The sequence below is a fragment of the Ambystoma mexicanum genome, chromosome 9, assembly GCF_040938575.1.
Source record: "Ambystoma mexicanum isolate Mex_15411 chromosome 9, UKY_AmexF1_1, whole genome shotgun sequence".
NCBI lineage: Eukaryota > Metazoa > Chordata > Amphibia > Caudata > Ambystomatidae > Ambystoma > Ambystoma mexicanum.
The window spans coordinates 360,434,477-360,458,786 of record NC_090931.1 but is presented as its reverse complement, the minus strand read 5'-3'; the positions used below and the strand labels follow the sequence as shown (position 1 = coordinate 360,458,786).

The 24,310-nt window shown below is 48.6% G+C and overlaps 1 protein-coding gene across 2 annotated transcripts in view; it reads left to right on the top strand.

Moving 5' to 3' along the window:
• The window catches only part of MKS1 (MKS transition zone complex subunit 1), a 927,592-nt gene that overhangs the window by 371,483 nt on the left and 531,799 nt on the right, over nucleotides 1-24,310 (top strand). For both annotated transcript variants that reach the window (XM_069614786.1, XM_069614787.1), the window contains exon 8: nucleotides 19,530-19,638. In XM_069614786.1, the coding sequence (XP_069470887.1) occupies nucleotides 19,530-19,638 (109 nt within the window). The remainder of the gene's footprint in view (nucleotides 1-19,529; nucleotides 19,639-24,310) is intronic.

Here is a 24,310-nt window from a genome sequence, read left to right as displayed (position 1 = left end):
ACAAAAACTTGTGGTGGACCGGTTGATATTCTGCTTGAAAAATGGCATTCATTGATGCACCATTGTTCTAACATACACTCTCGAAGTAAACAAACATTTCCACGAAATGTGCACATGGACCATTGAGCAAGGAGCAGGAGCGTAAGAAAAGGTGGTTGGTTCCAGGCTCCCCTCCTCACACAGCACGTGAGAAGATTGCGCACGACAAAACAATTTCAAGAGCCCTGAGGGGACTCGCCAAATTCTGCCACACTGGGGATTTTGAGGTGTTCCATAATATGTGCTTAAAGGACAGGCCTAAAATGTTACATTTTGGCATAGACGGTATTGCGGTCGGAACAACACTGGCTGTACTTGCACACAACGAGAACATTGGAAGGGAAAAAGCAAAAACTGCAGGAATTTTTGGGATGACTCGTTAGAACAAGGAGTTTACCAAAAGAAGCAAACAGTGGGTGGCAAAGCCATTCATCCAGCAGATGGATTTTGAATTTGTGGAACAACTCACATCGAATGTGCAAGCCGTGCAAACTCATGGAATTGATCCTGATTTTGTTTCGAGGCCCAGTCTATGCCATGAAACATTGAAAAAGAGGTTTTCCCTCCCAGACTTGAACATGTGGAAAGGTTGACTTCAAGATTCAAATGATGTGCAGCTCTCTTTACAATGTTTAACAAAGCAAGTTCCAACCTTTTGTACAGTGTTTGGAAACTGTTTTCATTGTACAAAAAATTGAATAGTATTGATATTGATATTTTATTTGTATTGCACTCGTACACAAGTGTTTCAGAGCGTGACGAGGCAATGGAGGGGAACAAGGGCGAACAAAACAACGATAGTATGTGACTTGAGATGTAATTGTTAAATAATGTGTTTTAAATTAATAACTCTTTGTGAAGAAATGTCACTAGATAGGCCTTAACATTTCAATTTTTCTTTGCTTTTTGTATTTATTACCATCAATATAATTCATTTATATTACAACAATAAATGTCACTAATTAATTAGATTGTCACTCACATCAAATCAAATGTAGAAGAACGAGGTGAGCTTACAACCAACAGTTACCAGGAGCTACTTTTGGCTCGCCCAGGCCAACTAATGTAACTCTATGAGGTAGCTCCTGGTGACCGGTTACTGCTAGATACCCAGGCACTGCTTGCAACTCCTGCTTATCCAATCCTAATTTCGAGCCCTGTTTGTAATGCACTGACAATATTTATATCTAAGCAGAACATTGGTGCAGCAGGTATACAGAAACTCAATGTTTCCAGAGCTGTGGTCCTCTCCAGGCTGGACTACTGCAGCATCCTCTTTCTCAATCTGTCTTGATCCCCCCCTTTGTCCCCTTCAACTAATGCAGAACAGGGCTGCAAGACTTATCCTTGGCCTCAAGCCTAGGGATCGCATCTTTCCAGCCCAAACATATCTCCACTAGCATCTGGTGGCTGCAAGGATCAAGTTCAAGACCCTCTGCATCATCCACAAGGCTTTCTGGAGCCAGGGACCCCACTACATCTGACTCTTTCCCTAAATGCCTCCCGCTTAGAAACCTTTGGCCATCTAGCTGCATTCTCTGCAGATCAGATGCTGTTCCAAGCAGAGAGTGTGGGGTAGATCTTTCTTCGGCAGGAGCCTCCCTCTGTAATGGCCTCCCTGTCCTCTCAGGCTTTTGCCTGATCTCCTTAAGTTCCGGAAGCTTCACAAGACTGACCTTTTCTCTTCTTCACTCCCCCCGCTAATGCCCCCCTCTGATGCATTGACTGGCCACCTGGACATCCTCTTGGAGCTGGTTAAAATTCCACTGCAGTTGCTGCTGTAACCGAATAGCCAGGGAGAGGAACACCTGATTGTGTGCATTGCTTTTAAGCTGGCCAAGAGCTCCAAGAAGACCCTCCAGACTCCCAGGAAGCAGGACACCCGAGCCTGAGCTCCCTCAACAGAGTGCAGGACCCCAGATGCAAGTAAAGCTCATCTCGGCAGCCGGGAACTGTGGTGCTGCTATTTGTGGGTAGACGTGAGGAGCTGAAACACCGAAGTGCCACTTGTTTGAAGATTGCCGGTTGTGGTCGGTGACCATAACATTACAGTGCAGGAGTCCCCAGACGTCCTCCCTCTTGTCCCCACAACTGAGGCGCAGGAACACCAGGATCTGCAGAGCTGTACAGGAACAGAAGTCACCTGCTGCACATTTCTTCAACCTAAAGGAACTGTAAAGTCTGAGTGAACGTACCTCTTGTTGTGCTGCCTTGCTCGTCCTCGTTGGAGACTTGTCTTGGTTGCTCTTGTAGAGTTGCTTGCAGGTTCTATACCTCTCAAGCCTAATCAGCTTGTGGCGCTACTTTGATTTCTTCTATTCTACAGAGACTTTTTAAACATTGTGAAAGACTTTCTACTTACCTGCAAGAAGTGCTTCAGTTCACCTTGACTTTTGCTAACTTAACATTGGCTGGCCTGGCTCCCTGAATGACTCTTCTCTCCCTTGCTTGTGTGTGTTGCCTTCCTTCCGGGAGAGGGTTAACTGACTTTGCATTGGGGGGTTATTTTGAAAGTGCTTACCTGCCTAAGGATAACTGTGTGAATACCTGTTTTATTCTGAACTCTTTTCTTGAACACCCCTCAAGGATATTCTAAATGCAACAGTGATATATTAATGTCAACAGCACCCTAACTATTGAAGTCACCTGATGGTATAGGTAGTGCCTGGATGCCATCCCAAATGGGTATTTGCTGATTTAGAAAACTAAGAGTGTGTATTTTTGGAGTGTATTTGTGTGTTGCTTTATATTTCTCCCTTCTGGAGACTGCTTATTCTAACTGACTGATAAATTAAAAATTGTTTAATCAAGAAACCTTGTGTGTAAGAGTTTATTTGAATACTTGTCACTGTGAATCTCTGTGTAACTCCTTTACAGCTCACATTTACCCCTCTTGCGATAAGCCTGGCTACTCGACCACACTACCAACCTGTGTAGTACAGACTTATACCAAAGGTTGGGTTCCTATTGCCAGGAGGTCAGGGTTGTTGTAGTGCACCCAAAGGGTACTGCATATAATCTTGCCTAACACCCAGCACACTGTCTTCATGCCCTCCCTCCACCTCTGCACATGCCCTTCCGGGGCCCTTCTCCCCCACCAAACCTGGCAGGGTGTGCATCCCTACCGAGCCTGGTTCACCCTGTCCTTGCGCTTTGCATGTGGTCCTCACTCCTGACTTCCCCTGCCACTTGTCCACCTGGCATCCCCTTAACACTTGCCTAGCCCCATTGACTTCTTCTTCCCCTCCTCCCACTCTGCACTTCCATACCTCCTCTTGCCCCGCACCTTCCTCCCAAACTAGCATTTTCCCTTCTGCCCAACTTACAACTCCCCACCACCCTACTCCCTCCCCCCTGCACTTCTTGTTACTGCACTTGCACGACCCGAATGGCATAAGGCCTCGTATGACCATTATTGTTTTCTTCCCTGCACCCCACCCCCTTTTTGTCTTGTGGCGCCTTGAAACACCATTTGTTGTATAGGTGCTTTACAAATAACCAATAAATAAATAAAATTAAGTCTAACCTCGCTGGAAAGTAGGAATCATGATAAGTGGCTGCAGATTGCAATGGACCAAAGGTTTATGTTCCACAGAGTTAGCCAACATTTAATGGGTGAAGGAATGTGGCCTTTGCACATTTACATCTTACTGTGGAGGCCCACATGTGGAGGACAACCAGGCGAGTCTAGATCAATGCAGAAATCAATAGGATTGCTTGAATAGATCTACACAGAAGCTAGCAAGCCTTTCAATACTGGACTAATTCGAGGCATGCTGGAATTTTAGTGATGTGATTTTTCTTTTTTTTTTTAATGTATTGTTGCTCATTGCACGTCTTTCCCTGGGTGCAACAGTCCACCCAGCCTGATGTGAAATTGCTCCCCCCCTTCCCAGTCCGATCGTGATGTCTCTATATATTAACCCACTGCTTTTCATTAATCTATATCAATGAATCTGTATTTCATGCTGTAACCATCTCTATATTTGAAGCATGATTACTGAAATTAGTACATTTTTAATCCGCACTGATGGTAGGTAGCAAATAGCTACTTAGCTAACAGCAATACATACTCTTGAGGTGTTGGGTACTAGGTGCACAGAGTACTGTTGAAATAGGTTGCATAGTCCCAACGGTGAAATTATTTAACCAATTGACAGAATTGCTGAGGTCGTCGCATTGGGCTCAAGATGCAAAAGCCTGTCTTCCGGATGTGTATTCGAATTCTGTTTACTTCAGAAAAGAAGTGGATCAGTTTGGCCAAAAAAACTGCCCAACACTATTCATTTGGCGTCTTTTTGGGCATTGCACTATTGACGTACAGGGAAATCGGAGCCTGTCTGCACTTCACCTAGGGTCATCTTTGAAAGAATACGTAAATGTTGTGGGACCAGGCGTGTTGATACCATTAAACTGGAGGTAAATATTTTCATTATGTGAGATACTTGAAATATGATGTTGTTTTTCACTGCACACTTGTCCTTTCATGGTTGCAGTATTAAGAAGCAACATGGCAGCCTGTATGTTCTGAAAACGTGCAAATGTGAAAGTGTTGGAATTGAAATTTAAACCACTCATTTCTTTTCTGTAATGGAACGCTGTGTGTGTCGATCAAAAATCGGTGATGGAACATAACTTTCTGTGAAAAATGCTAAGACTGGGATTAGTCGATTGATGAACTGAATCGGCATTATAAGATCACTGTTCAGTTAAACAAAAAATGAGAACCATACGATGTTCACCCCTATTGGAAAAAGTTACCCATGCTTTTTCGTGGACTTAATTACCGCTTTTCAGCGTTATGTCAAAATTAAAAGTAATCGTAAAGCTCCCGAATATTGCTATTTTCTTCAAAATAAACAGTTTTGATAATTTTTGTGCAAAGAAAGAAGAGTTTTGCATGTGTTGTGGACGTTTGTTCCTTGTTCTGCATTCAATAACGTTATGACGTTGCTAATGACAGGGTACGTTTGGCTACGCTGCCCACTAACGTCATTAAAATAGGTGGAGCTCATTGTGAGCGTCTAGTGATGTCAGCGTTGGGGGCGGGTGATCTGAATTCGTGCCGCAAGGGCACTTGAATTTAGGGCGATGGGTCAACGGATAAAATTAGCACAAGGTGGCGGTACCCGAGCCGTCGTTTTCGCATGTGTTAAAGTGAGAAAAACTCAGGTAAATTGCATTGAAATATTTTTTAAGAACGCTAGATGTATGCTCGGAAGTACATGCCCAATCAATTGCGCCAATCAAATTTCTGTCCAAACTACCCCTTTGTGAGAAATAGCAAGAGGTGGGGGAAGTAGAGTGAGAGGAAGGAGGGAAAAGGAAACACTAGAGGTAAAGGAGCAGTTGGAATTACAAGTGGGAATAAGATAGGAGTGGGAAAGGAAGTAAGATCAAAGGGTGGAAGTGGACAAGGCGGGGTGAGAGATTGGAGGGTGGTGGAAGAACAGCTTAAGAGATAAGTATAGCGAAGGGTCAGGTACAAGATGGTGTAAAAGGTGTGTGTGTGTGACGCTGGGTGGTAGAAGGCAATGTTTCCTGTTCCTAGAGTACTAACGAATGACAGGAGAGGGAAAGTTAGAAGTTCCCTAGGGGGTCAGGTAGCCATTGTCCCAGGGCAAACACTTAAAGTGTAGAGAGAACAAAGATGGCTAGGGGTTACCGATCTGAGAGTTACTAACCACCCTGATAGGGATGTCTGGTCTAGGGAGATGGGAACCAAGCCCGGGGAAGTCAACAGAGGAAAGGGCTAGCCCTAGTGCCTAATTTCCCCAGCCACATTAGGCCCCAAAGAACCTTGCAGTTCAGCCACTCTGACCATCAATATCTTCAAAAAATGCCCTTGAATTTTACTCTAGGGGTCAGCGTGATTTTGTTTGTTTTTGGGGGGGGGGGTAAATATCTTTATTGATTTTTGGCAAACAAGTAACATAAGCAACTGCATACTATCCCTCTCTCCCCCCTCCCCTATCCAGTGCCCCACCGTGGGCCAGCCCAGTCCTTGCCAAATGTCCAAAAAGATCCTCTCCACCCGCGCTTGCCTACCTATTGTCTTCCAGTTCATGCCTCTTAGCAGCCTGCCGTCTGTTGATTGTTTCCTTCCCCTTCCTAATGCGATCTGTGCTTCAGGGGTGCAGATCATAAGTGGAGGTTTGCAAATCATACAGAGCATGTTCCTTGCAAGTCCCTTGTTCTCGCTCCCGTCCCTCCTCCCTAGGTCTTGCACCATCTGCTGTTCTGCGGCTACCCATTTCCGAGCGTAGGCCAGCCACTGTGATAGCACGGGGTCCCATGGACTTTTCGATGCAATTGCCAACCTACCTTTTGCCAGCAGCAACAAGAATCGACCACCTTCTTCCTCAGATTTCCCTGGGTACCACCCCCATTAGGCATGTCTTGGGGGAGCAGTCTCGCTGGGCTCCTACCAGGGCAATAATCCTCGCCACCACCTCTCACCACTGTTCTTGTATTGGGCACATCCACACAATGGGCCAGTAACTGGCTTTGTCTTGTTTGCACCTGGGGCAGTGATGCGGGTGGTCTGGGAGCATCATGTGTAGTTTCTGCAGGTTCATATAAACACTATGCAGGAAGTTAAATTGGATCAGCTTAAAGCACGCGTTTCTGGATACCTTGTGTACACTTTGCATCCCATACTATCCCTTCCACCTTAGCATCGGCCCTCAAGGTTATCCCGGGGCTGTAGCCATCTCCCAATCGTAACCTGATGCATGCCCTTTTCCGTACCTGTCTCACCACTTTGCTCAGGCAGGATCCTTCAGACTCCCTTGTTTCCTGCCATAGCAGCTCCATCCCTGTATGATGCCTCTTTGTTTCCCCCATCAGCTGCCGGTCCAGTGCTCCCCACTCCTGCCTCCCATCTGGTGCCATTTTGCAGTTGGGCCACCAAAACGTATAACTCAAAGTCTGGGAGGAGGTCCAGCCCCCCTTCCCAGTGTCTCTTGCGTAATCTGATCAGTGACACACTGTGCTGTTTCCCTCCCATAGTAAGTCCACCATGTTATTGTTTAGTAGGTTAAAAAGAACACAACCCTGGCCATGTAGGAGATATTCACAAACATGTAAAGCAGTTTGGGGAGTATCGGCATTTTACAGATCGCAATTTTTCTCATTAAGGACAGAGGCAGTCTGTTCTTGAATACAATCCCGTCGTCTATCCCCGCGAGTGCCCTTCCAACATTATACTGCAAGGTGTCTGCCGTAAAGTGGTGTATCTGGACACCCAAATAATGGAAGGACTCCTACCAGCACAGTACGACCTCTGGCAGGTCCTGCAACCCCCACAGTGAGCCCAGGGGAAACGCCAATGATTTCCCCACATTCACTTGAATCCAGTGAAAACCACCATATTCTGGATTACTCCGTAATGTATAGGATATGTACCCTGCGACTATGCACATAGAACAGTACGTCATCAGCGTAGAAGGAGATAATGTGTTGCCGACCTTCCACGCTGATCCGTGTGTCATGGAATTGTGCATGGAAGATCCATGCCATAGGCTCCATTGCTTGTGTGAATAAAATGGGTGACAGCGGCCAGCCCTGACGCGTTGTGCCTCCCCAATTGCCAGCTGCGTGAGACCACCTTACCCGTCTTCACCCGCACCTGGTACAGCAGCTGGATCCACTTCAGCATATTCAGCCCTAACCAATTCTTCTCCAGGACTCGGAAGAGCCACTCCCAGTTAACGGAGTCCAAGGTCCTGACTGCGTCCAGGGAAACCACCTCCAATTCCTCCACCGACCCTTGAACCTTTTTGATAATGTGTTGGGGCCTCGAGGTTCATTGTTGTACTTCTATCCCATACAAATCCGCATTGGTCTTGATGGACCAGACGAGAGAACTCCTTAAGAAGCTTGGCCACCAGCATCTTACTTAGTATTTTGGTGTCTGTTTAGCAACAAGATTATCATTATGGTATTTATTGAGCGTTAACCCAGCTTTGAGAAGCAACGGAGCGCTTTACATAGGTATACACCAATACAGATACAATGGAGCGCTTTACAGAGGTGTACAACATTACAGATGCATAACAGAGCTCTTTTCAGTGGTAACAGAACAGATATACAGCAGGTGGTAGGATACAGTGGGGGACATGGGAGAGGTACAGCAGTACCGGGTGGCGGGGAGGAGAGGGGCAGGCAGTGTCTAGCGAGTCAGGTGCTGCGAGGGGCGACGTGATGGCCTAGGTGTTGACGACTTGAGTTCTATTCTGAATTGTAGGAGCGTGGAGGCGAGTCTGATGCCGATGGGGAGGAGGTTCCATAGTCTTGGGGCATAAGCAGAGAAGACTTGTTTTCTTGTCCTTTCCTTTTTGCAGCAGCAGATTTCAAGTCTGCCTGTGTCCTGGCTTCTGGTGGTGCGCTGTCCACCAGAGATGCAGAGTTTCTCCACGAGGTAGCTGGGTGACTTGAAGGCGATTGCCTTATAGATGATCAGCAAGACTTGAAGGTGATGCATGCATGCAGTGGGAGCCAGTGAAGGTCGATGAGGGCTGGAGTGATGTGGTCGTATCCGCATAGACCCTTGATGAGGCGTGCATCCATGTGTAGTACACTTCTCAGGGGCACAAGGGAGGATGACGGGAGGCCTTTTGAGGAGTGCATTGCCCGAATCCAGGTGGGATAGGACCAGTGCTTGAACAGTGAATCTAAAGCTGTCCGGAGGAAGGGCTTGACTTTTCGTAGAAGGCAAGCTGATGCCAAGCTGTCTTAGTTTTCTTAGTTATGTGTGTCTTGAAGGAGAGGTGTTTGTCTTTGTGGAACCTGAGGGGCTTGGTGCAGGAGGCGAGTTTGGGTGTGAAACCCTCCAGGTTCATGGTTATTTTTATTTTTTAAATGTATAAAGCGCACTAAAGCCCAGAGTCATCGAGGTGCTGTTACATGAATGTATCTTAGTTGCAAGGAAGATACATACGAAGGTGTCTTGGTTTCATGGGAAGTACATACATCTCTCCAAGTTACAGTGAGCAAAGAAATTTTGCTCAGTATAAGGTTACATTAATGAAGTTGCATGCAGCTGATACATTTGCAACTGGCACATAAGGGAGCTCCACGGCGGGCTGGGGGTCATTATTTAGACAAATAGCAATGTTTTAACAGGTTGATAGCATTGCTTGTATGTCTCAGTGTTTGGTGGTGTTGGTGAGGAGTAGGAATTTGGTCTTTGAGGGAATGAGCTACAAGTATGCACTGGACATCCAAGACTGGATCAGCGAGAGGTCATTTTTTGAGCCTATGGATGCCCTTGATTAAGTCGATCTTGAGGTATAGCTGTGTGTCATTGGTGTATTGGTGAATGTTGTGTGGGGCTAGGAGCGCTCCCAGCTACTCCATGTATGGATTGAAGATTACTGGGGAGACGATGGAACCCTACGGTACTCCACAGGTGACTGGTAGCATTGGCGATCTAGAGGAGTCCATCAGAACAAACTGCTTGCGAGGTAGGACTTGAACCAGTGTAGGACAAGGTTTCTGATCCCGATGGGCCGATGTAGGGTGTCCGTAAGTGCCTAGTGGTCTACTGTGTCGAAAGCGGCTGAGAGGTCGAGGTAGAACCAGAAGGCAGGGAAGGCCATCGTGAAGGATTTTGTGGGCGTCGTCGACCACCTGTATGGTTGCCGTCTCCGTGCTGCATCTTGGTCTGGTAGGTTTGGAGCAGATTGTTGGTATTGATGTACTACTGCAGTTGCGCAGCTACCGCTTTCTCGATTTGATCTTACCCAGGAAGGAAAGATGGATGATGGGGCGATAGTTTACTAGGTTGTCATGATCCGGAGTGGGTTTCTTTAGTAGAGGGAGGAGTTGTTCTGTTTTTAGGGTCGATGGGAAGGTGCCTTGAGTTAGGACGCTGTTGATGATCTCCAGGTACGGAAGGAGGCTTCTTCAGGGAGGGTCTTGATGGTGGATGCTGGGAGGATGTCCTCTGCATACAATGTGGGTTTGAGTGCGGCCAGGGTTTCTGCCAGGTCCTCTGTCGAGAATATCTTGAATGTTGTCCAGGGTGTGGAGATATCACGAGGAGGGACGTGTGGTGGGTCTGTGGATGCAGAGCTGGTGTCTATGTGCTGGCGAATCTTGCTGATTTTGTCGATGAAAGTATTGATGGCAGTGGATTTTTTTCGATTGAGTGTGGTATGGCAGGGTTGTGTAACGGGTTGATGCACTGCTTGACCGCTTTGAAGAGGGCTCTGCTTTTGTTGTCAGCTTCTGCTATGGTGTTCTGATAGCAGGAGTCTTTGGTTGTGTTGATTAGTTGTTGGTGGGTTGCTCAGAGTTCTTAGAGGAGCGCCAGGTCAGATGCAGTCCTGGAACGTTGCTGTGTTTTCTCTTTCCTGATGACTCTTTTGCTGAGGTTGAGTTATTTTCTGTACCAGGGTACTGACGGTTTCGGTTTGCTTTGTCTCAGAGTCGCGTGTTGGTCAATGGAGGCTGCGAAGGTGGCGTTGAGTGCTTCCAGTAAAGAGTCGCAATTTGGTTGGGGGTGTTCGGTCCCTGTAAGGTGTAGGTTGGCAAGGTCTTCTGTGAGGGCTTCTACTGGGAAGTTCTTGAAGGACCGGAAGGTGTATCTGCTGGGAGTGCTTGACTGGGGTGGTGTGTGGGATGTTGAAAGTCACGGCCGGGTGGTCCGACCAGTCAAGCGGAAGAGGAGAGCTGTAGGGGAGGGAAGACCGTGCAGGGATGATTGGGGTGAGGATGTTACCTTTCTCGTGTGCTCGGTCTTTTGTGTGTTGTGTGAGGCTGAGGGTGTCGAAGGCTGAGGAGAGCTTCCTTCATTGGTTTGGTGGCTTTGTTGACTGGGAGGTTGAAGTCTCCCAGGAAAATGTTGTTTGCGTGCGTGAGGTACATGGTGGTGACCAGGTCTGTGAAGTCTCGGATGAAGGCGGTGTTTGGTTTGGGTGGTCTGTAGGTGAGATGGAATGTGACTGTATCTGTCGGGGGAGCGGGAAGTGGCAGGAGAGCACTTCGAAGGAGCCAATGTTGTCGATTTGTCAAGTCTGGTTCAGGGCCACAATGTCTTCTGTATGACTGCAAGGCCTCCGCCTGTCTTGTTCGGCCGGATTCTGTATTCGATGAAGTAGCTGCCACAGACAAGGATGTCTAGGATGTGAGAGGAGGTGGGTGTCACCCAGGTCTCGGTGATGAAGATGGTATAAAGGAAGTGTGTAGTGATGAGGTTGGCGATGTCTGCTGCATTGGTGATAGCTGAGCGAACATTGGCAAGGATCAACTTCCGTGTTGCGGATGGTATGGGGGTGTTGATGAGCTTGAAGATAATGTGGGTAAGGTTGCTGCATTACAGAGTCCATGCCTTAGAAATGGGGCCAATTTTGTTGGCATTGCTTGGTGATGGTGGGGATGGCCTATGGGGATGGAGGGATAAAACGCATGTTGGCGCATGCTTACCTGTTGTCTGAGCAGGGGTTTGGGCCCTAGGTCTTGTCGGTCCAAACTGAAATTGCCTGTTTCTCCTTCTGCCCTTCACGTCAGACGCAAGGGCAAGAGACACCCATGATCTAAGAGTTCAGAGCAGAAAGGAAGATGGATGCAGGGCTAAGAAGGTGGGTAGGGCTTAGGCCAGGTGACCTAGATCCACTTGCACCTGCTCACTAACTGCAAAGGAAAGTGGCTGGAGGGCTGCTTAAGTAGGGAAAAAAGGGCAGTAAACCAGGAAGGCGCCAACAGTTTAAGGTGATTGACAGGGGGGCAGGGCATAGGCCAGGTCGATATGATCCGCTGTGGCACGGATCCCTGCCTGGCTTAAGCATTGCTACAATTATGCTTCTCGGTGATGAAGATGGTATCAAAGAAGTGTGTAGTGATGCGGTCAGCGATGTCTGCTGCTTCCCGCATAATTGACGGGGAGCCTCCCCTCCTTAAAGCCCCAATCATAAAGTTGTCGGAGACGAGGAACCAGTAGGTCCGTATATGTCGTATAAAATGTGTCCGGGAGGCCATTGTCTCCAGGCGTTATCCCATTTCCAAGCAATTCTATGGCGTTTCTAATCTCATCTTCTGTTAGGGGTTCCTCTAGCGTGGAGGCTGCCTCCTCACTCATACTAGGAAGTGAGGCCTGGTCTAGCACCTCTTCCATGTCCTGGGTGTGCCCCAGCACCCTACTCGTGCACATCTGTTCATAGTATCTTTGCAACACCACATTAAGGTCTTCTTGTGTGGTGGTCAGGACCTTGTTCTCAGTCTCCACCTGGGTGATCAAGTTCTGGGGCTGGTCGGGAGCTAGCCTGCGTTGTCCCGCTCCCTGTGAATCCTCGTTAGATAGTGTGCATAGTCCTGTTTGCCCAGGCACTCTTGTGCCTGCCATTTGTGTACCCTTCCCCAAAGGAGCTCTGCCCCACATGGCGACCCCTTTTGCAATATCTCCCTCAAGCACCCCCAACGTCTTCCTCAAGGTATTTTAGGGTGGACAGTATTGCTGAGCGAACCCCATGTCTGGCGGCTATTCATTTTCCCCTTTACCACCTTGAAAATACAACTCAATAGTCACTGACGCAGCCTTCATTGACCTCAAAATAGTTCCCTATGGCTCGCCTAAGCGCCTCTGTATATGCCACATCCGTAAAGGCCTCAGCTTGCAGTCACCAAGTAGGGGATTCCCCGCTCCTTCCCCAAACAATTGTGGCTCTTAAGAGGGCATGATCCGATACTGTCCTCCCCATGTATTCAACCTCCCGGAATTGGGCAAGCTGCTTCCTCCCCACGAAGATATAATCTAGCTGCGAATATGTGCCATTTAGGTAAGAATAGAAGGACTAGCCCCCTCATCGCCTTACTTCTCACACCAAAGATCGACCATCTCTAGGTCTGACAACATGCGACCCAGGGATTTAGAGGCCATTGGCTAATTGCATTCCATGGGGTCCGACCTATCTAACTGCGGTTGGAGCACTCGATTAAAGTCTATCCTTCCCCCATATTTGCTCCCTGTGCCCATGTCCCCCATCATACCTACTAACCCAGGGAAATAGGTGTCTTTGTTAGAGGCATATGAAGAACATTTCCCTCCTATCTAGCAGCCCCAGTAAAATGAGGCCTGCCTTTCTTATCGCGCTGAACTTTAGTTACCTGGAAGGAAATCCCTCCCGCTATCCAGGTCAGCACACCTCTAGAGTAGGTGGAATAGTTTGTGCCATGCAGTTCACCTCCCTAGCTAGCCTTCATCTTCTCGAGTTCTGCCCTATTGAGGTGAGTTTCTTGGAGCAGAACCACCTGCACCCCCCAACTCTTCAGAAACCCCATTTCCTCCCTACGCTTGGCTGGTTGCCCCAACCCTCTCACGTTCCATGTGAGGATAATCAATTACCCAATGGTTTCCATTACAGACCTCCTTCTCGTACCCTCACAGTGCACACTGTTTCACTGCATGCCAATTGGTTTGTTTTCTAAGCTGGACTCCCTCTTCCCCTGCCCTTTCCTCAATGACCCCCCCCTTTCCTTATAAACCATGCTCGTGTCGGGGGTATGTAGTCACACAAAATTCTGCATGGGTGACGGGTCGCTAATTTGCATCCGGGGGTCTTGAGTGCAGTTCGCTCACATAAATGGGCTCCCCATTGCCCCCCACCCAAGTTCGTGTTGCAGTAAATAAGTTGCCATGCTAACTGTAGTCCAGCGCTAGCCTTGAGGATCCAGAGCCTGGATGGTCTTCTCCGTTTGAGGGGCGGAGCTGCTCAGAGTTACGGCCGGGTGCAACGCTCACAGCACACTCGAGTTTTCCCAGCACGAGACAACCGTTCTGTTTTCAGCTATCAGGACCTTCAGTAGTGAAGTCTCTTTTCTGCAACAGGTCTCTTACCTCCTAGGACCTGAAGTGTTCAAAATAAAAAACAAAAAAGTTATTTTCCAAATGAACGTTGGATGATGCCTTTTCACCCCCTGGATGCCCCTCTTCAAGGCTCTGATCCACAAAAGTTCCTAGCGATATCAGGACCTTCGGTGGTTAAGTTTCTTGCTTCCCAGGGCCTGATAGATTCTGAATAATAAAGAAAAGTTCCTTTCTGATTGCTGTTAGGGTGATGATTCTACACCCCTGGGTCCCCCTCTTCTGGGCTCAGACCCCTCTCGAATGGCAGCCTCCCTCCGTCGGGTTCACCATGGCCTGAATTCAAAAGATTACATCTGCTCTATTCACGTGTCATTGGGTAATGGCTTTTCACCTCTGGATCCCCCTCTTCCGGGCTCAGGCCCCTCTCGAATATCAGCTTCCCTCCGTTGGGTTCACTACAGCTTTTCTTACAACAATTTCCCCTGTGGCATTCACAAGTCTTAATGTCTTTGTAAACAGTTACTGCGGGCAACCCTCTACCGGGTTCACTCCTGTCAGCATACTGTTCCTTGGGACTTCAGACTTCGCCCCTTTTTATCGGCATCCCTCTGTCGGGTTCACTCTTGCCAATCACACAATCCTTTCTGTTTTCTCACTATGTGGGATTCAGCTCCCTTAGCTTTTCAATTCCATGTTTTTAAATTCCATGTTTTATCAAAGACTTTCGACTGTAAAGGGGGTTTTGCTAGACCCCTGTATGACCACTTTGACCTTCTCCTTCCGGCTCTCCTGAGCCTTCTGGTATAGGTAGTTTCAACAAACGTGGGATCGACCAGAGTCTCTCGAATGAGCACCTATGTGGTGCCGGACCTCTCTGCAGCTGGATTTCCCTTCATGTTAACGGTTATTTAACCTTTCTTTACTTTGCCCTTTTCGACTTTTGTTCAATAAAGTTTGGTTTCTTATTGGCTCTCCCTTCAACTCACTGGGTGTGATGTACAGCATGGCTTTTCTTGTCTCTGGAGTCAAGGCCGGTACCATGGTAGCAAGCGTCTCTCCCTGTTCTGATTATCAGTTAGGCATGCTCCATGTACCGTTAGCATCTGCTGCAACACATGCTGGCTATTCGCAGTCTTACGATTCCTTTCAGGGAGGCTTCGCGGGGCAAGGTCGCGTCTCTCCTTGTTGCCTTTTTGGTTCTCGCCGCCTTTCTCCTCCTCTTGAACTGCCATGATTGGATAGCTGTTTCGTTGTGCTGTGTGCCTTGCTCTCCTTGTGCTCTTGTGCTCTGCCTCCTTTTATCCTTGTGGGGAAGGGAAAGGGCCATCAGGTGTGTGTGATTCTGGTCAATTGCCTGACTTTGCCTGACCCTTGTGTTGGGACATGTCATGTAAATGGCTCTAGTGTTAGTCTGTTATTTCTGGTGTGTGAAAGTCTGTGTCGGAAAAGGGGGGGGTCGGAGGGGAGGGTAGAGTTTTTGAGTATCCTGCGTGGTGGAATGGGGAAACGGTGTTATAAGAAGGGGGATACTGCGTTTCACCCGCCAGTGTCCCACTTCCACTTCCTGAGGACCCCATCCATGTGATTCTCACTAGTCCACCCCCAGGAACTGGATCCGATAGTGATGGCCGTGTCCTGGCCACCTGGATGGCAGATCCCTGGGGACTAGTAAGTTAGACACGTTCAGGTTTCTCACAGAGGGCATTGCGGTCTCGGTAGTTGAATATTCTGGCCACAACCAGTCAAGGGCTGGCACTGGCTTTTGTGCTGGGACACTGTGAGCTTGCTCCACCTAAAACCAATGCGAGAGGCCCTTCTCGGCCAAATGTTCCAGCAGCCAACTTTCTAGGAACAGCTCCATGAAGTCACCTGCTGCGGCTTCAGGGAGGCCCACTATCCATATATTGTTTCTTCTTGCGTGTCCCTCAGAGTCCTCCGCTCGAGCCTCCAGGACCTTGGTTGTCTGCCGAAGTGTGGCCACTTGCTTCTTGAGCATCTGTACCCCCACCTCTGTTGCTGGGACTCTCAATTCGGTTGCCTTTTTCCTCTGTCGACTTTTTCATGTCTGCTTCTAAGAAGGTTCAACTTCTCCCCTATAGTTCCAATCTTGGATTCCAGGGCCATCTCGCAGCTTTCTACCACATGCAGGATTCAGCAATTTCCCTCTCAAGGTTAGTTGTCTGCAGATCTTGCTGTTGGGGCGGGGGGCAGCGAGGCCCATGGAGGCTGTGGGTGCAGGATCGGGTCTGTGTATTTGTCCATCTTGGGCTGCCAGCTTTTCCTTCCCATAATGGGGCGCTTGCTCTCCCGGACGGCTGGAGTGGTCGCACTCTTGTCTGGGGTTGCAGTCCTTCCCCCAGTGGGGGTCCCCCTTCACCGCCTATCCAGAGGGGGGCTGTCAAGTGCCTGATCTGAGCTGTCTTGGCTGCACTTTAGATGCCCTTCCCCCAGGCTCCAGCAATCCAGCAGATGTCTGTGCAGTGGGCTCCTCCTCGCTGGCCTGTCTGCCTGCCTGTTCACAGCTGGCAGTCTCGGGAGGATATCTCAAGGGCAAAATATCGCCTTGGAAGTAAAGCGACACAGAGCAACACAGGTTCGATCCCCAGGTCCGCGCTTAGAAACCTCTGGGTATTAAGCGCGTTATAAATAACCTATCATATCAATCATATCACAATGGGCAATGCCAGGTTGCCAGTCTTACTGTCCTCAGTTGTCTGCCGGCGCCCCTGGGCTCCTTGCGCAGCTCACTATGGGGTCTCCAGTCCCTCAGCTCCATGTCCCAACTTGCACAGGGCCTTTGGCTCGCAACTGTTGTCCTCCCCGCACTCTGCAACCAGTCTGTCCTCTGGCTGCATCCTTGCGCCCCTGTTGTGCGGGACGATGCATCTCAGTGGCCGCCAAGGGTGTCTGCACCAAGGCTCTCCCTCCGAGTGTCCAGGTGCCCCCAGTCCTTCTCCAACACCTCCTCTGAGAGGGCCCTGGGTTTCCTGGTGTGCCGTGTGACAGGGGCTGTCCCTACCTGCCTTGCCTCCTCTTTGCAGCCTCAGTCTGCCAGGCTGCCACCCAGCCACGATGCCAGCAGTGCCTCTTCACCCTGGGTAGAGCCACTCTCTTGTGCCACTCTAGGTCCCCGCAACTGGCCTGCTTTCTGTGTGAGTACAGTCAAATCCTCCTAGAGCCCTGGCCGTATCACCGACCGGCAAGTAATCTGAACAGCGGGGGCGAGGAGCTCCCAATCCCATTCACCGGCAAGCCGGCTGACCCTGGATCTGTGGAGCGGTGCCTGCGCTCTCTTCTGATTTCCCCAGACACTGTTTCTCAGTGTCTCGCAGGGTGGCCGCTCCTCACTGCTGCCTGGCATCCACCGCTCCCGCCAGCCAGTTTGCGCTGCTCTGTGCTTCCCTATGATGCGCCCTGCTGTGTGGGGCTGCAGCCAGCCGAGTGGCTGATCCCATTGGGTCTCTGTGTCCCGCAAGCTCCACAGGTGTCTGCAAAGTGCCGGTCTGCTCGGCGCAGCTTCCCCCAGCCAGGGCCGGCGCTCTCCATTCTCCCTGGTCACTACGGTGGCGTTGGTCTCTCCGGGCAGCCATCTTGGTTCACCTCCAGGACGCCTCGTGTTTTTTCTTTTCGTCCGGGTTTCTCTGTGAATCTTGTTCTCTGCCGGAAACGGGTGGCAGCTCCGGATGCACCCCGCTTTCCGCTGCACAGTTCTGGTCCCTAGGCCGTTGATCAATGCTGCAACTAGGATGATGTCAGGATATCAGGCGCCAGCGGGAGCGTCGCGGTTCTCCTACTACATCAGGCTCCCACCGGCTGCGCTCCCCCTTAGTCGACGTGATTCATTGTGAGAGGTCGCCCTGTCACAACCTCAACATAGTTGCACAATTTATGCTTCCAGCTTGCCCTGCCTTCTTCCCACCACTGCGCCACTTCAGTCCATGCACTGTTTTTCCTGCTGAAAAATCCTGCTTCACCCCTGCAATGCACCCGATTCAGCCTACTGAGCCACTCTTGCCCTCGGTGCTCAGTTGCCTGTACTCCCTTTCTCTCTGATGTGTTCTAGGGCCGGCCACCCCAGCGGATCACTCCTCCGTCTGTTTTCTGGTGTCTTTTGCTAGATGTGGGGAGTTCTGGGCCAACCGCTTGTGCTGTCCAACATGGGGCAGGGTGTGGAGTGGGTCAGAGGATCTACGCCACTCTTCCACACTCTATGATTTTCCCGCAGACACCCCTCATAGATTTGGCCTCCTCCTGGGCCTAATGCGTAGGCCCTGCTGGGTCTCTTTGCATCTGTCATGCCTCGCGGGAACTGCATGGGCCGCCATGGTTGGTTTGTTTGCAAGCACTGGGTCATCGGTGGTACTGGTTCTGCCCTATGCGGGCCTCTCGGCTCTTCGTTCTTTTCTGTCGACTGCACTGACCTTGCGCCTCACCGCATCCATCTTTTTCGGCTCGGTCTCTACTCACCTGCAGCCTGCCTCTTTCTAAGCCATTAAGCTTCAGACCTTATTTACGGGGACTCGCACACCCGTCGTGCTGTTCCCCCACTGGTACAGATTCAATTCTCGGCTGGACTGTATATAGTTTAGCACAGTTTCTTCACATTAATCCAGCAGGCACGGGAGCCAACGCTCATGCGGCCATATCTATCTGCGCCCCCTGGTCTAAAAGTACATTTCTTTATTTTAACCAATTGCTTGCTATACTATATTTTTGTGGCAACCCTCTTGCCTTCTGGAGATGCAGCCTTGACTGCTTGATCATAGGTACTTTCAGTGGGGTACAGGCACTTTAAAGATATCATATGTTTTGCTCGATCAGTGTGGTGATCTTAGTGCCTGAGCGCAGGCTTCAGGGGTTTCTTCTTGATAACCAACACCCCCCACCTGCATCCTCTTGCTCTTAGACACCCAGCGTCTGCCATTCTCCCTCATTTGGCCTCAGGACACCTCAATGTTCCAACTGCTCCGTGACCTGCACCTGCCTACAGTAATTTTCCCAGCCAATCCATCCTCCTCTAAAGGAGGAGATATTACTCAAATATGTGGATTTTAATGATTTCTTTAAATAATGGTGGGTTTGCCATGTCCTGATTTCCTGTGGTTTCTCGTTCCTGGTCCCTAGGATGGCGGACTACGCAGTAAAATTTCAGCAATGTCTTTAAATTGTTTAGTAGGGATGCAGATCAGGAGTTGTTTGTCAGAACTGCAGTGTCTTGTAGGTGTTTTGTACATGATATTGGAGGGTCAGACCAAATGCAGCCTTTGTAGGTGATGCACAGAAGATCTGACTGACGGGACATTAGAGCTGTCTTTTATTTTTAATAGTGAATGATTCTATCATTTTAAAGCTATTTTTCAGGCAGCTTGCAGCATTCTAAACCTCCCCTTTGCCTCAAACAAAATGGCAGACAGTACTTTGACATTGTGAACTTTTAGGTAGAAGGGTGTGAACAGTACAACATTGCTGTTATTTATAATGCATGGGGAATCATCCTAATGAAGGGGGTCGGAGTAATCCCACTCTGCATGTAATAAGGTAACAACACGATGCTCTTGCCTCTCAGTTCTCACTTTCATGATAATATTTTTGAGTAAATGGGTAGTTGGATCAATACACTGCCTCTTCACTGCTCTAACATGCTTCCACCCCCCTTTTTTTTCTGTGCATCTTGGTAACCCAGGATTGAGATGGATGGAGAGAAGCGAGAACTGTGGAAATACACCATTGAGAATGCCTCGATAGCTGTCAAGAAGGAAGAGCAGGAGCGGGAACTGCACATATATAAAGATGTAAGACCGACCACAGGCAACATGATTAAAATATATTCAAATGTTAAGAAGAGATCACTTGTGCATATAGGCTTGTAGCTCCAATACTAGAAAGGTATACAGGGCAATGCTTGGAATTTGACACCATGAATGTGAACTTTTAATTTAACTTGGAGAATGTGTTTGTTTGTCTTTAGGGTTCTGCACTGTTAGTTTCCTATACATGTCGGATGCAGTTTGATCACTGCATCAAGTTGCTTGGTAATCGTTGGCCTCACCAACCTGTGGCCCCAGTAGATACTGTGCAAATAATAATTGTTAAAACAGTAGCACCCTATAGCTATTGATCAGTGATTAGTGAAGAGACTCAATATTTGATTGCTGCTTTTGTACAGTGTCTCCTGTTGGCAGTGATTTGCAGCAGCATAACAGGAATATGATTACTGCACAATTTCTGTGGAAGTTGGTGATTAATGGGGAAATAACCTCTGTGATAATGGGCACTATAACTCTACTTGTTACCATTGATTATTATACAGACTTCACTGCAGGCAATAATTACTGGACGGACTTTCCTGCTGTTATTATAGTAAGTGGTGCACTGCCTTCTTGGAGCAATGTTGATTGTCATAATGGTTTTATTTCAGATGCTTCTGAATTATTTACATAGTGAGTTCACATTGAGGTCCATCGAACAAACAGTTAGAAAAAAGAAAATAAATCAAGCTTACTAAAAATAAATGTTTCACAGGTATGAACTTGGCCCTTCTCCTTAGAGCCCCCACACACTGTTTGCAGTAGTTTTTTGGACTTCCTTGTTCCCACGTTCTTTCATTTGATCTGAGATTCTGTTAATTGGTGAACAGGAGTAAAACACTGGTCAAGTTTTGGGATGCTGGAATGTTTTACTTTGTTATAGAACTGCTGTCTCACATCTGATTGATGGGGTAGTCTAATGTTGAATTGAGCCAGCTCATATTCCTCAGTGCACACTGTGAGGTATCGTAAGACTCGAACACAGAGGTATACTGTTCATTGCTATAAACTTTTATTAAAATAAATGGGTTGGAGAAAAGCATATCTTTCCCTACTTCTAGAAGGGGTTTCACTGCCTCAACAAAACTAACTACGGTCTCTGTCAAGATTTACAAAGTAAGTCTCCCGTCCTATATCCAAAATCCCTACGCTGATCCCCTCACGCTAAACCTATCATAAAGTGCAAAAAGGCCTAATGTTCTCTAGCTGCGATTTGCAGTTGTAGTTCCCAGGTTAAACTCAAAGTTCCAAAACGGTCTCAAAGAAATAAACGAGCCAAGATTTCTGCATCATTGGAAGGGGGTTCCCTTCCCCTAAGTTTCTTAGTTATTTTACAGTTCACAGTTCAGAGTCTCATACGCGGCAAGAGGGTGTTCACCTCCGCTCTGCCTTTCCACCACTTTCAAATCTATAATCTATGGTAAGGATTTTGTATTAAGAGATTGCCTTTCTTCTCCCTACAATATCTTCCTTTCAGGGGACTCGTATCTCGTCACCCAGAGTTTCACACATTTGCAAGGTTTATTTACTTTCTCCTCTTGCTTGCTTTCAGCACAGTGGTTTACAAATTGAACCCAAAAACGCCAAGAAATTATTTCTGTCCTCTTGGTCTTTCAGCTTCTTTTTTCAATTATTGGAAATGGTTTGCCTTGTGGAGAGATTATCTCTTTCTCTTTCTCTTTCTCTTTCTCTCTCTCTCTTTTTCTCTTTCTCTTTCTCTCTCTCTTTCTCTCTTTCTCTCTTTCTCTCTTTCTCTCTTTCTCTCTTTCTCTCTTTCTCTCTTTCTCTCTTTCTCTCTTTCTCTCTCTCTTTCTCTCTTTCTCTCTCTCTTTCTCTCTCTCTTTCTCTCTCTCTTTGTCTCTTTGGAAGGGATTGTGTCCTCCGGCGTATTCCTTATCTTAGATATCTCCTTCCAGCTTTGCTGGCCTCGGAAAATTTTTCTCTAGAGGGCGCTGTGCGTCGACGTCCGCCGAGTCGATGTCCCTCGACAGCCGCCGTATCGACGTCGACGTCATCCTGCCTATAAAGGCCGCGCGCAGCGTCCGTTGCTCAGTTCCGTTATTCCGCGCTTACTCAGTGCCTCGGAATATCGTTGCTCAGTTTCGTAGAGAATTTATCCTATTTACCTTGAGATATTCGATCCATACTCGATGGCTTCCTCGTCGGAACAGACGACCCCTCGGTCCGGCTTCAAAAAATGCCGAGACTGTGGGAAAAAGATGTCGCTGACTGACCCTCAGAGTTTGTCTGTGGTGTTTGGGAGCTGAACACCATTGTTCGGAGTGCGAGGACTGTATGTCCATGACAGCTAAGGCCCTGAAGGAGTGTAGGGGGAAGCTGGAGAAAGGTAAGACTTCAAAAGCTTCTTCTTCCTCGACGAAGTCGAGACATTCGTCTCCTCGTCACCATTCGCGCTCCAGGTCTCGGAGTGGGTCCCATCACTCCTCGAGATCGAAGCACTCTAAGAGGAGATGTCGAAGATCCCCTTCTCCGTCCTCCTCTTCCTCTGTTTCTCCTAAGAGAATCCCTTGCCCCACGAAACATAGTTCCCGGGCTGAATGGGAGGAATTCTGCAAAAATATGATGAGCGTCTTCGAGAAAGCGGCCTCGACCCCCTCGAAGACTGCCGAGAGCGATGCTCTGGTCGAAAGACCCGAAGGTCAAAAACGCTGCGAGTCGCAGTACCCGGCGAAGGAAGCTTCTCGAGCGCGTCACGAACCCTCTAGTAAAGCTATGACCTCGGGACCTTCGACACACGGGTCTGTCGACTCGACGCCATCTTCGAGACCGGCGTCGACGCCAAGGAAAGTCACGGTTGCGGCGCACCCAGTGGCTATCCCCAGGTCCTTGATGACGATGGCGTCGAGATTGTCGACTTCCTCGAGCAGAATCCCAATTTTATCGAGGACCTCCAGGCCTCCGCCTTTGTTTTCGACGCCACGCCCGAAGCCGTCGGCGTCAACGACATGGACGTTTTCGAGGCCGATTACAACAAGTTTGACACCCTCTGGCTTGGAGATGGGTTTCACACCCTTTGGGAGTTCAGAACAATTGAGAACTATGTCCTCAATTATGGAAGACGGAGAACTATCTGACCAAGAAGAGACATTTGAGTTGCAGGGACCTGCAACCCCAGTTCAAGAGGAGTTATCCTCAGAAGAATGCAGGTTAAAGGATCTCCATGATTCCTTACATGAGGCAAGTGGGTTAGACACTTCCCCTGAGGTGGAGTTCGCTAGACCAGACCCGGGGGAGCATGCTGAAACCCCCTATAGAGCCTTAATGGCCAGGATCACAGAATTTATGGGGTGGTCAACACCTTCACAGGCTTTCCAACAAGATGACCTCACGGATATTCTTGATAAAGGTCCACAGGAGGATCCTGTAGTGCCTTTTCATAAAGCTCTTCAGAGGAAAATCATGACGAACTGGGAATCCCCAGATGTCGTCCCGGCAGTAAATAAAAAACTGTCTACTAAATACAGGGTATCTTCTGCAGACCCGGAGTTTTTGTCAAAACACCCATCCCCAGAAAGTCTGGTGGTACAGGCAGCATCTTCTACTGACGTCAATACTGCTTACCCTACCGTCCCATAGGACAGGGACGATAAGCAATATGATGCTATGGCAAAGAAAGTTTTTTCGGCATGTAGCATGGCGTTAAAATCTGTTAATGCTACTTGCACCCTTGCTAGATTCAGCCATACACTTTGGGAGTGTGCTTCTACAGCGGCTGACTGCATCCCGGAGGGAGAAGAAAGGGAGGCGTTCCTAAATATCATACAGGACGGTAAAGACGCTATGTGCGAATCCCTCCAGACGGGCATTGATTCAGCTGACAGTATCAGCAGAGCAATGGCGGCAAGTACAACAACCAGGAGATTTGCTTGGTTGGGAAAGTCTGGTTTTGCCCCAGATGTGCAAGCCAGGCTCTTGAACATGCCATTCGATGGATTTTCTTTGTTTGGGAAAAAGGCGGATGACAGTTTAGAAAAACTGCAAACATCAAAGGCAGCAGCAAAATCCCTAGGCGCTACAATCCGTCAGACACCTTTTCGTCCCAGAGGAACCTCTGCGAGGGGCAAGTCCTTTCGCTTCTACTCCGCATTCGGAAGAGATAGAGGACGACCGGCTCAAAGGGGACAAAGAAGAACTACCCGAGGTGGACGGGGTAGATATTCAAAAGCCACAGCAACAGCAGGTGCCTCTTTACCATCGCCATCTGCATCAGCCGCCCCAAAACCACTCTGAGGACTTCCCTCACAAGACACCTGTAGGAGGCAGGTTAACTCAACATCTGGCGGAATGGCAGGCTATCACGTCAGATGCTTGGGCATTGGAAACAGTTGCCCAAGGTTACTGCCTGCCTCTCCTACGCATACCTCAGAGTCATCCACCGGGGATCAGCTCTCAAAAAGCTCCAGATCCACTCCTCTTGCAGGAAATTTTAGACCTGCTAGAGAAAGGTGCCATAGAACCGGTACCTGTAGCGGAGAGGAACAAGGGCTGGTACTCCCCTTACTTTCTCATTCCAAAGAAAGACAGAGGACTGAGACCCATCTTGGACTTGCGAGAATTGAACAAATTCCTCAGGAAAGACAAATTCAAGATGGTAACTTTTTCTCAGATCCTTCAGGCCCTTCAGTTCCAGGACTGG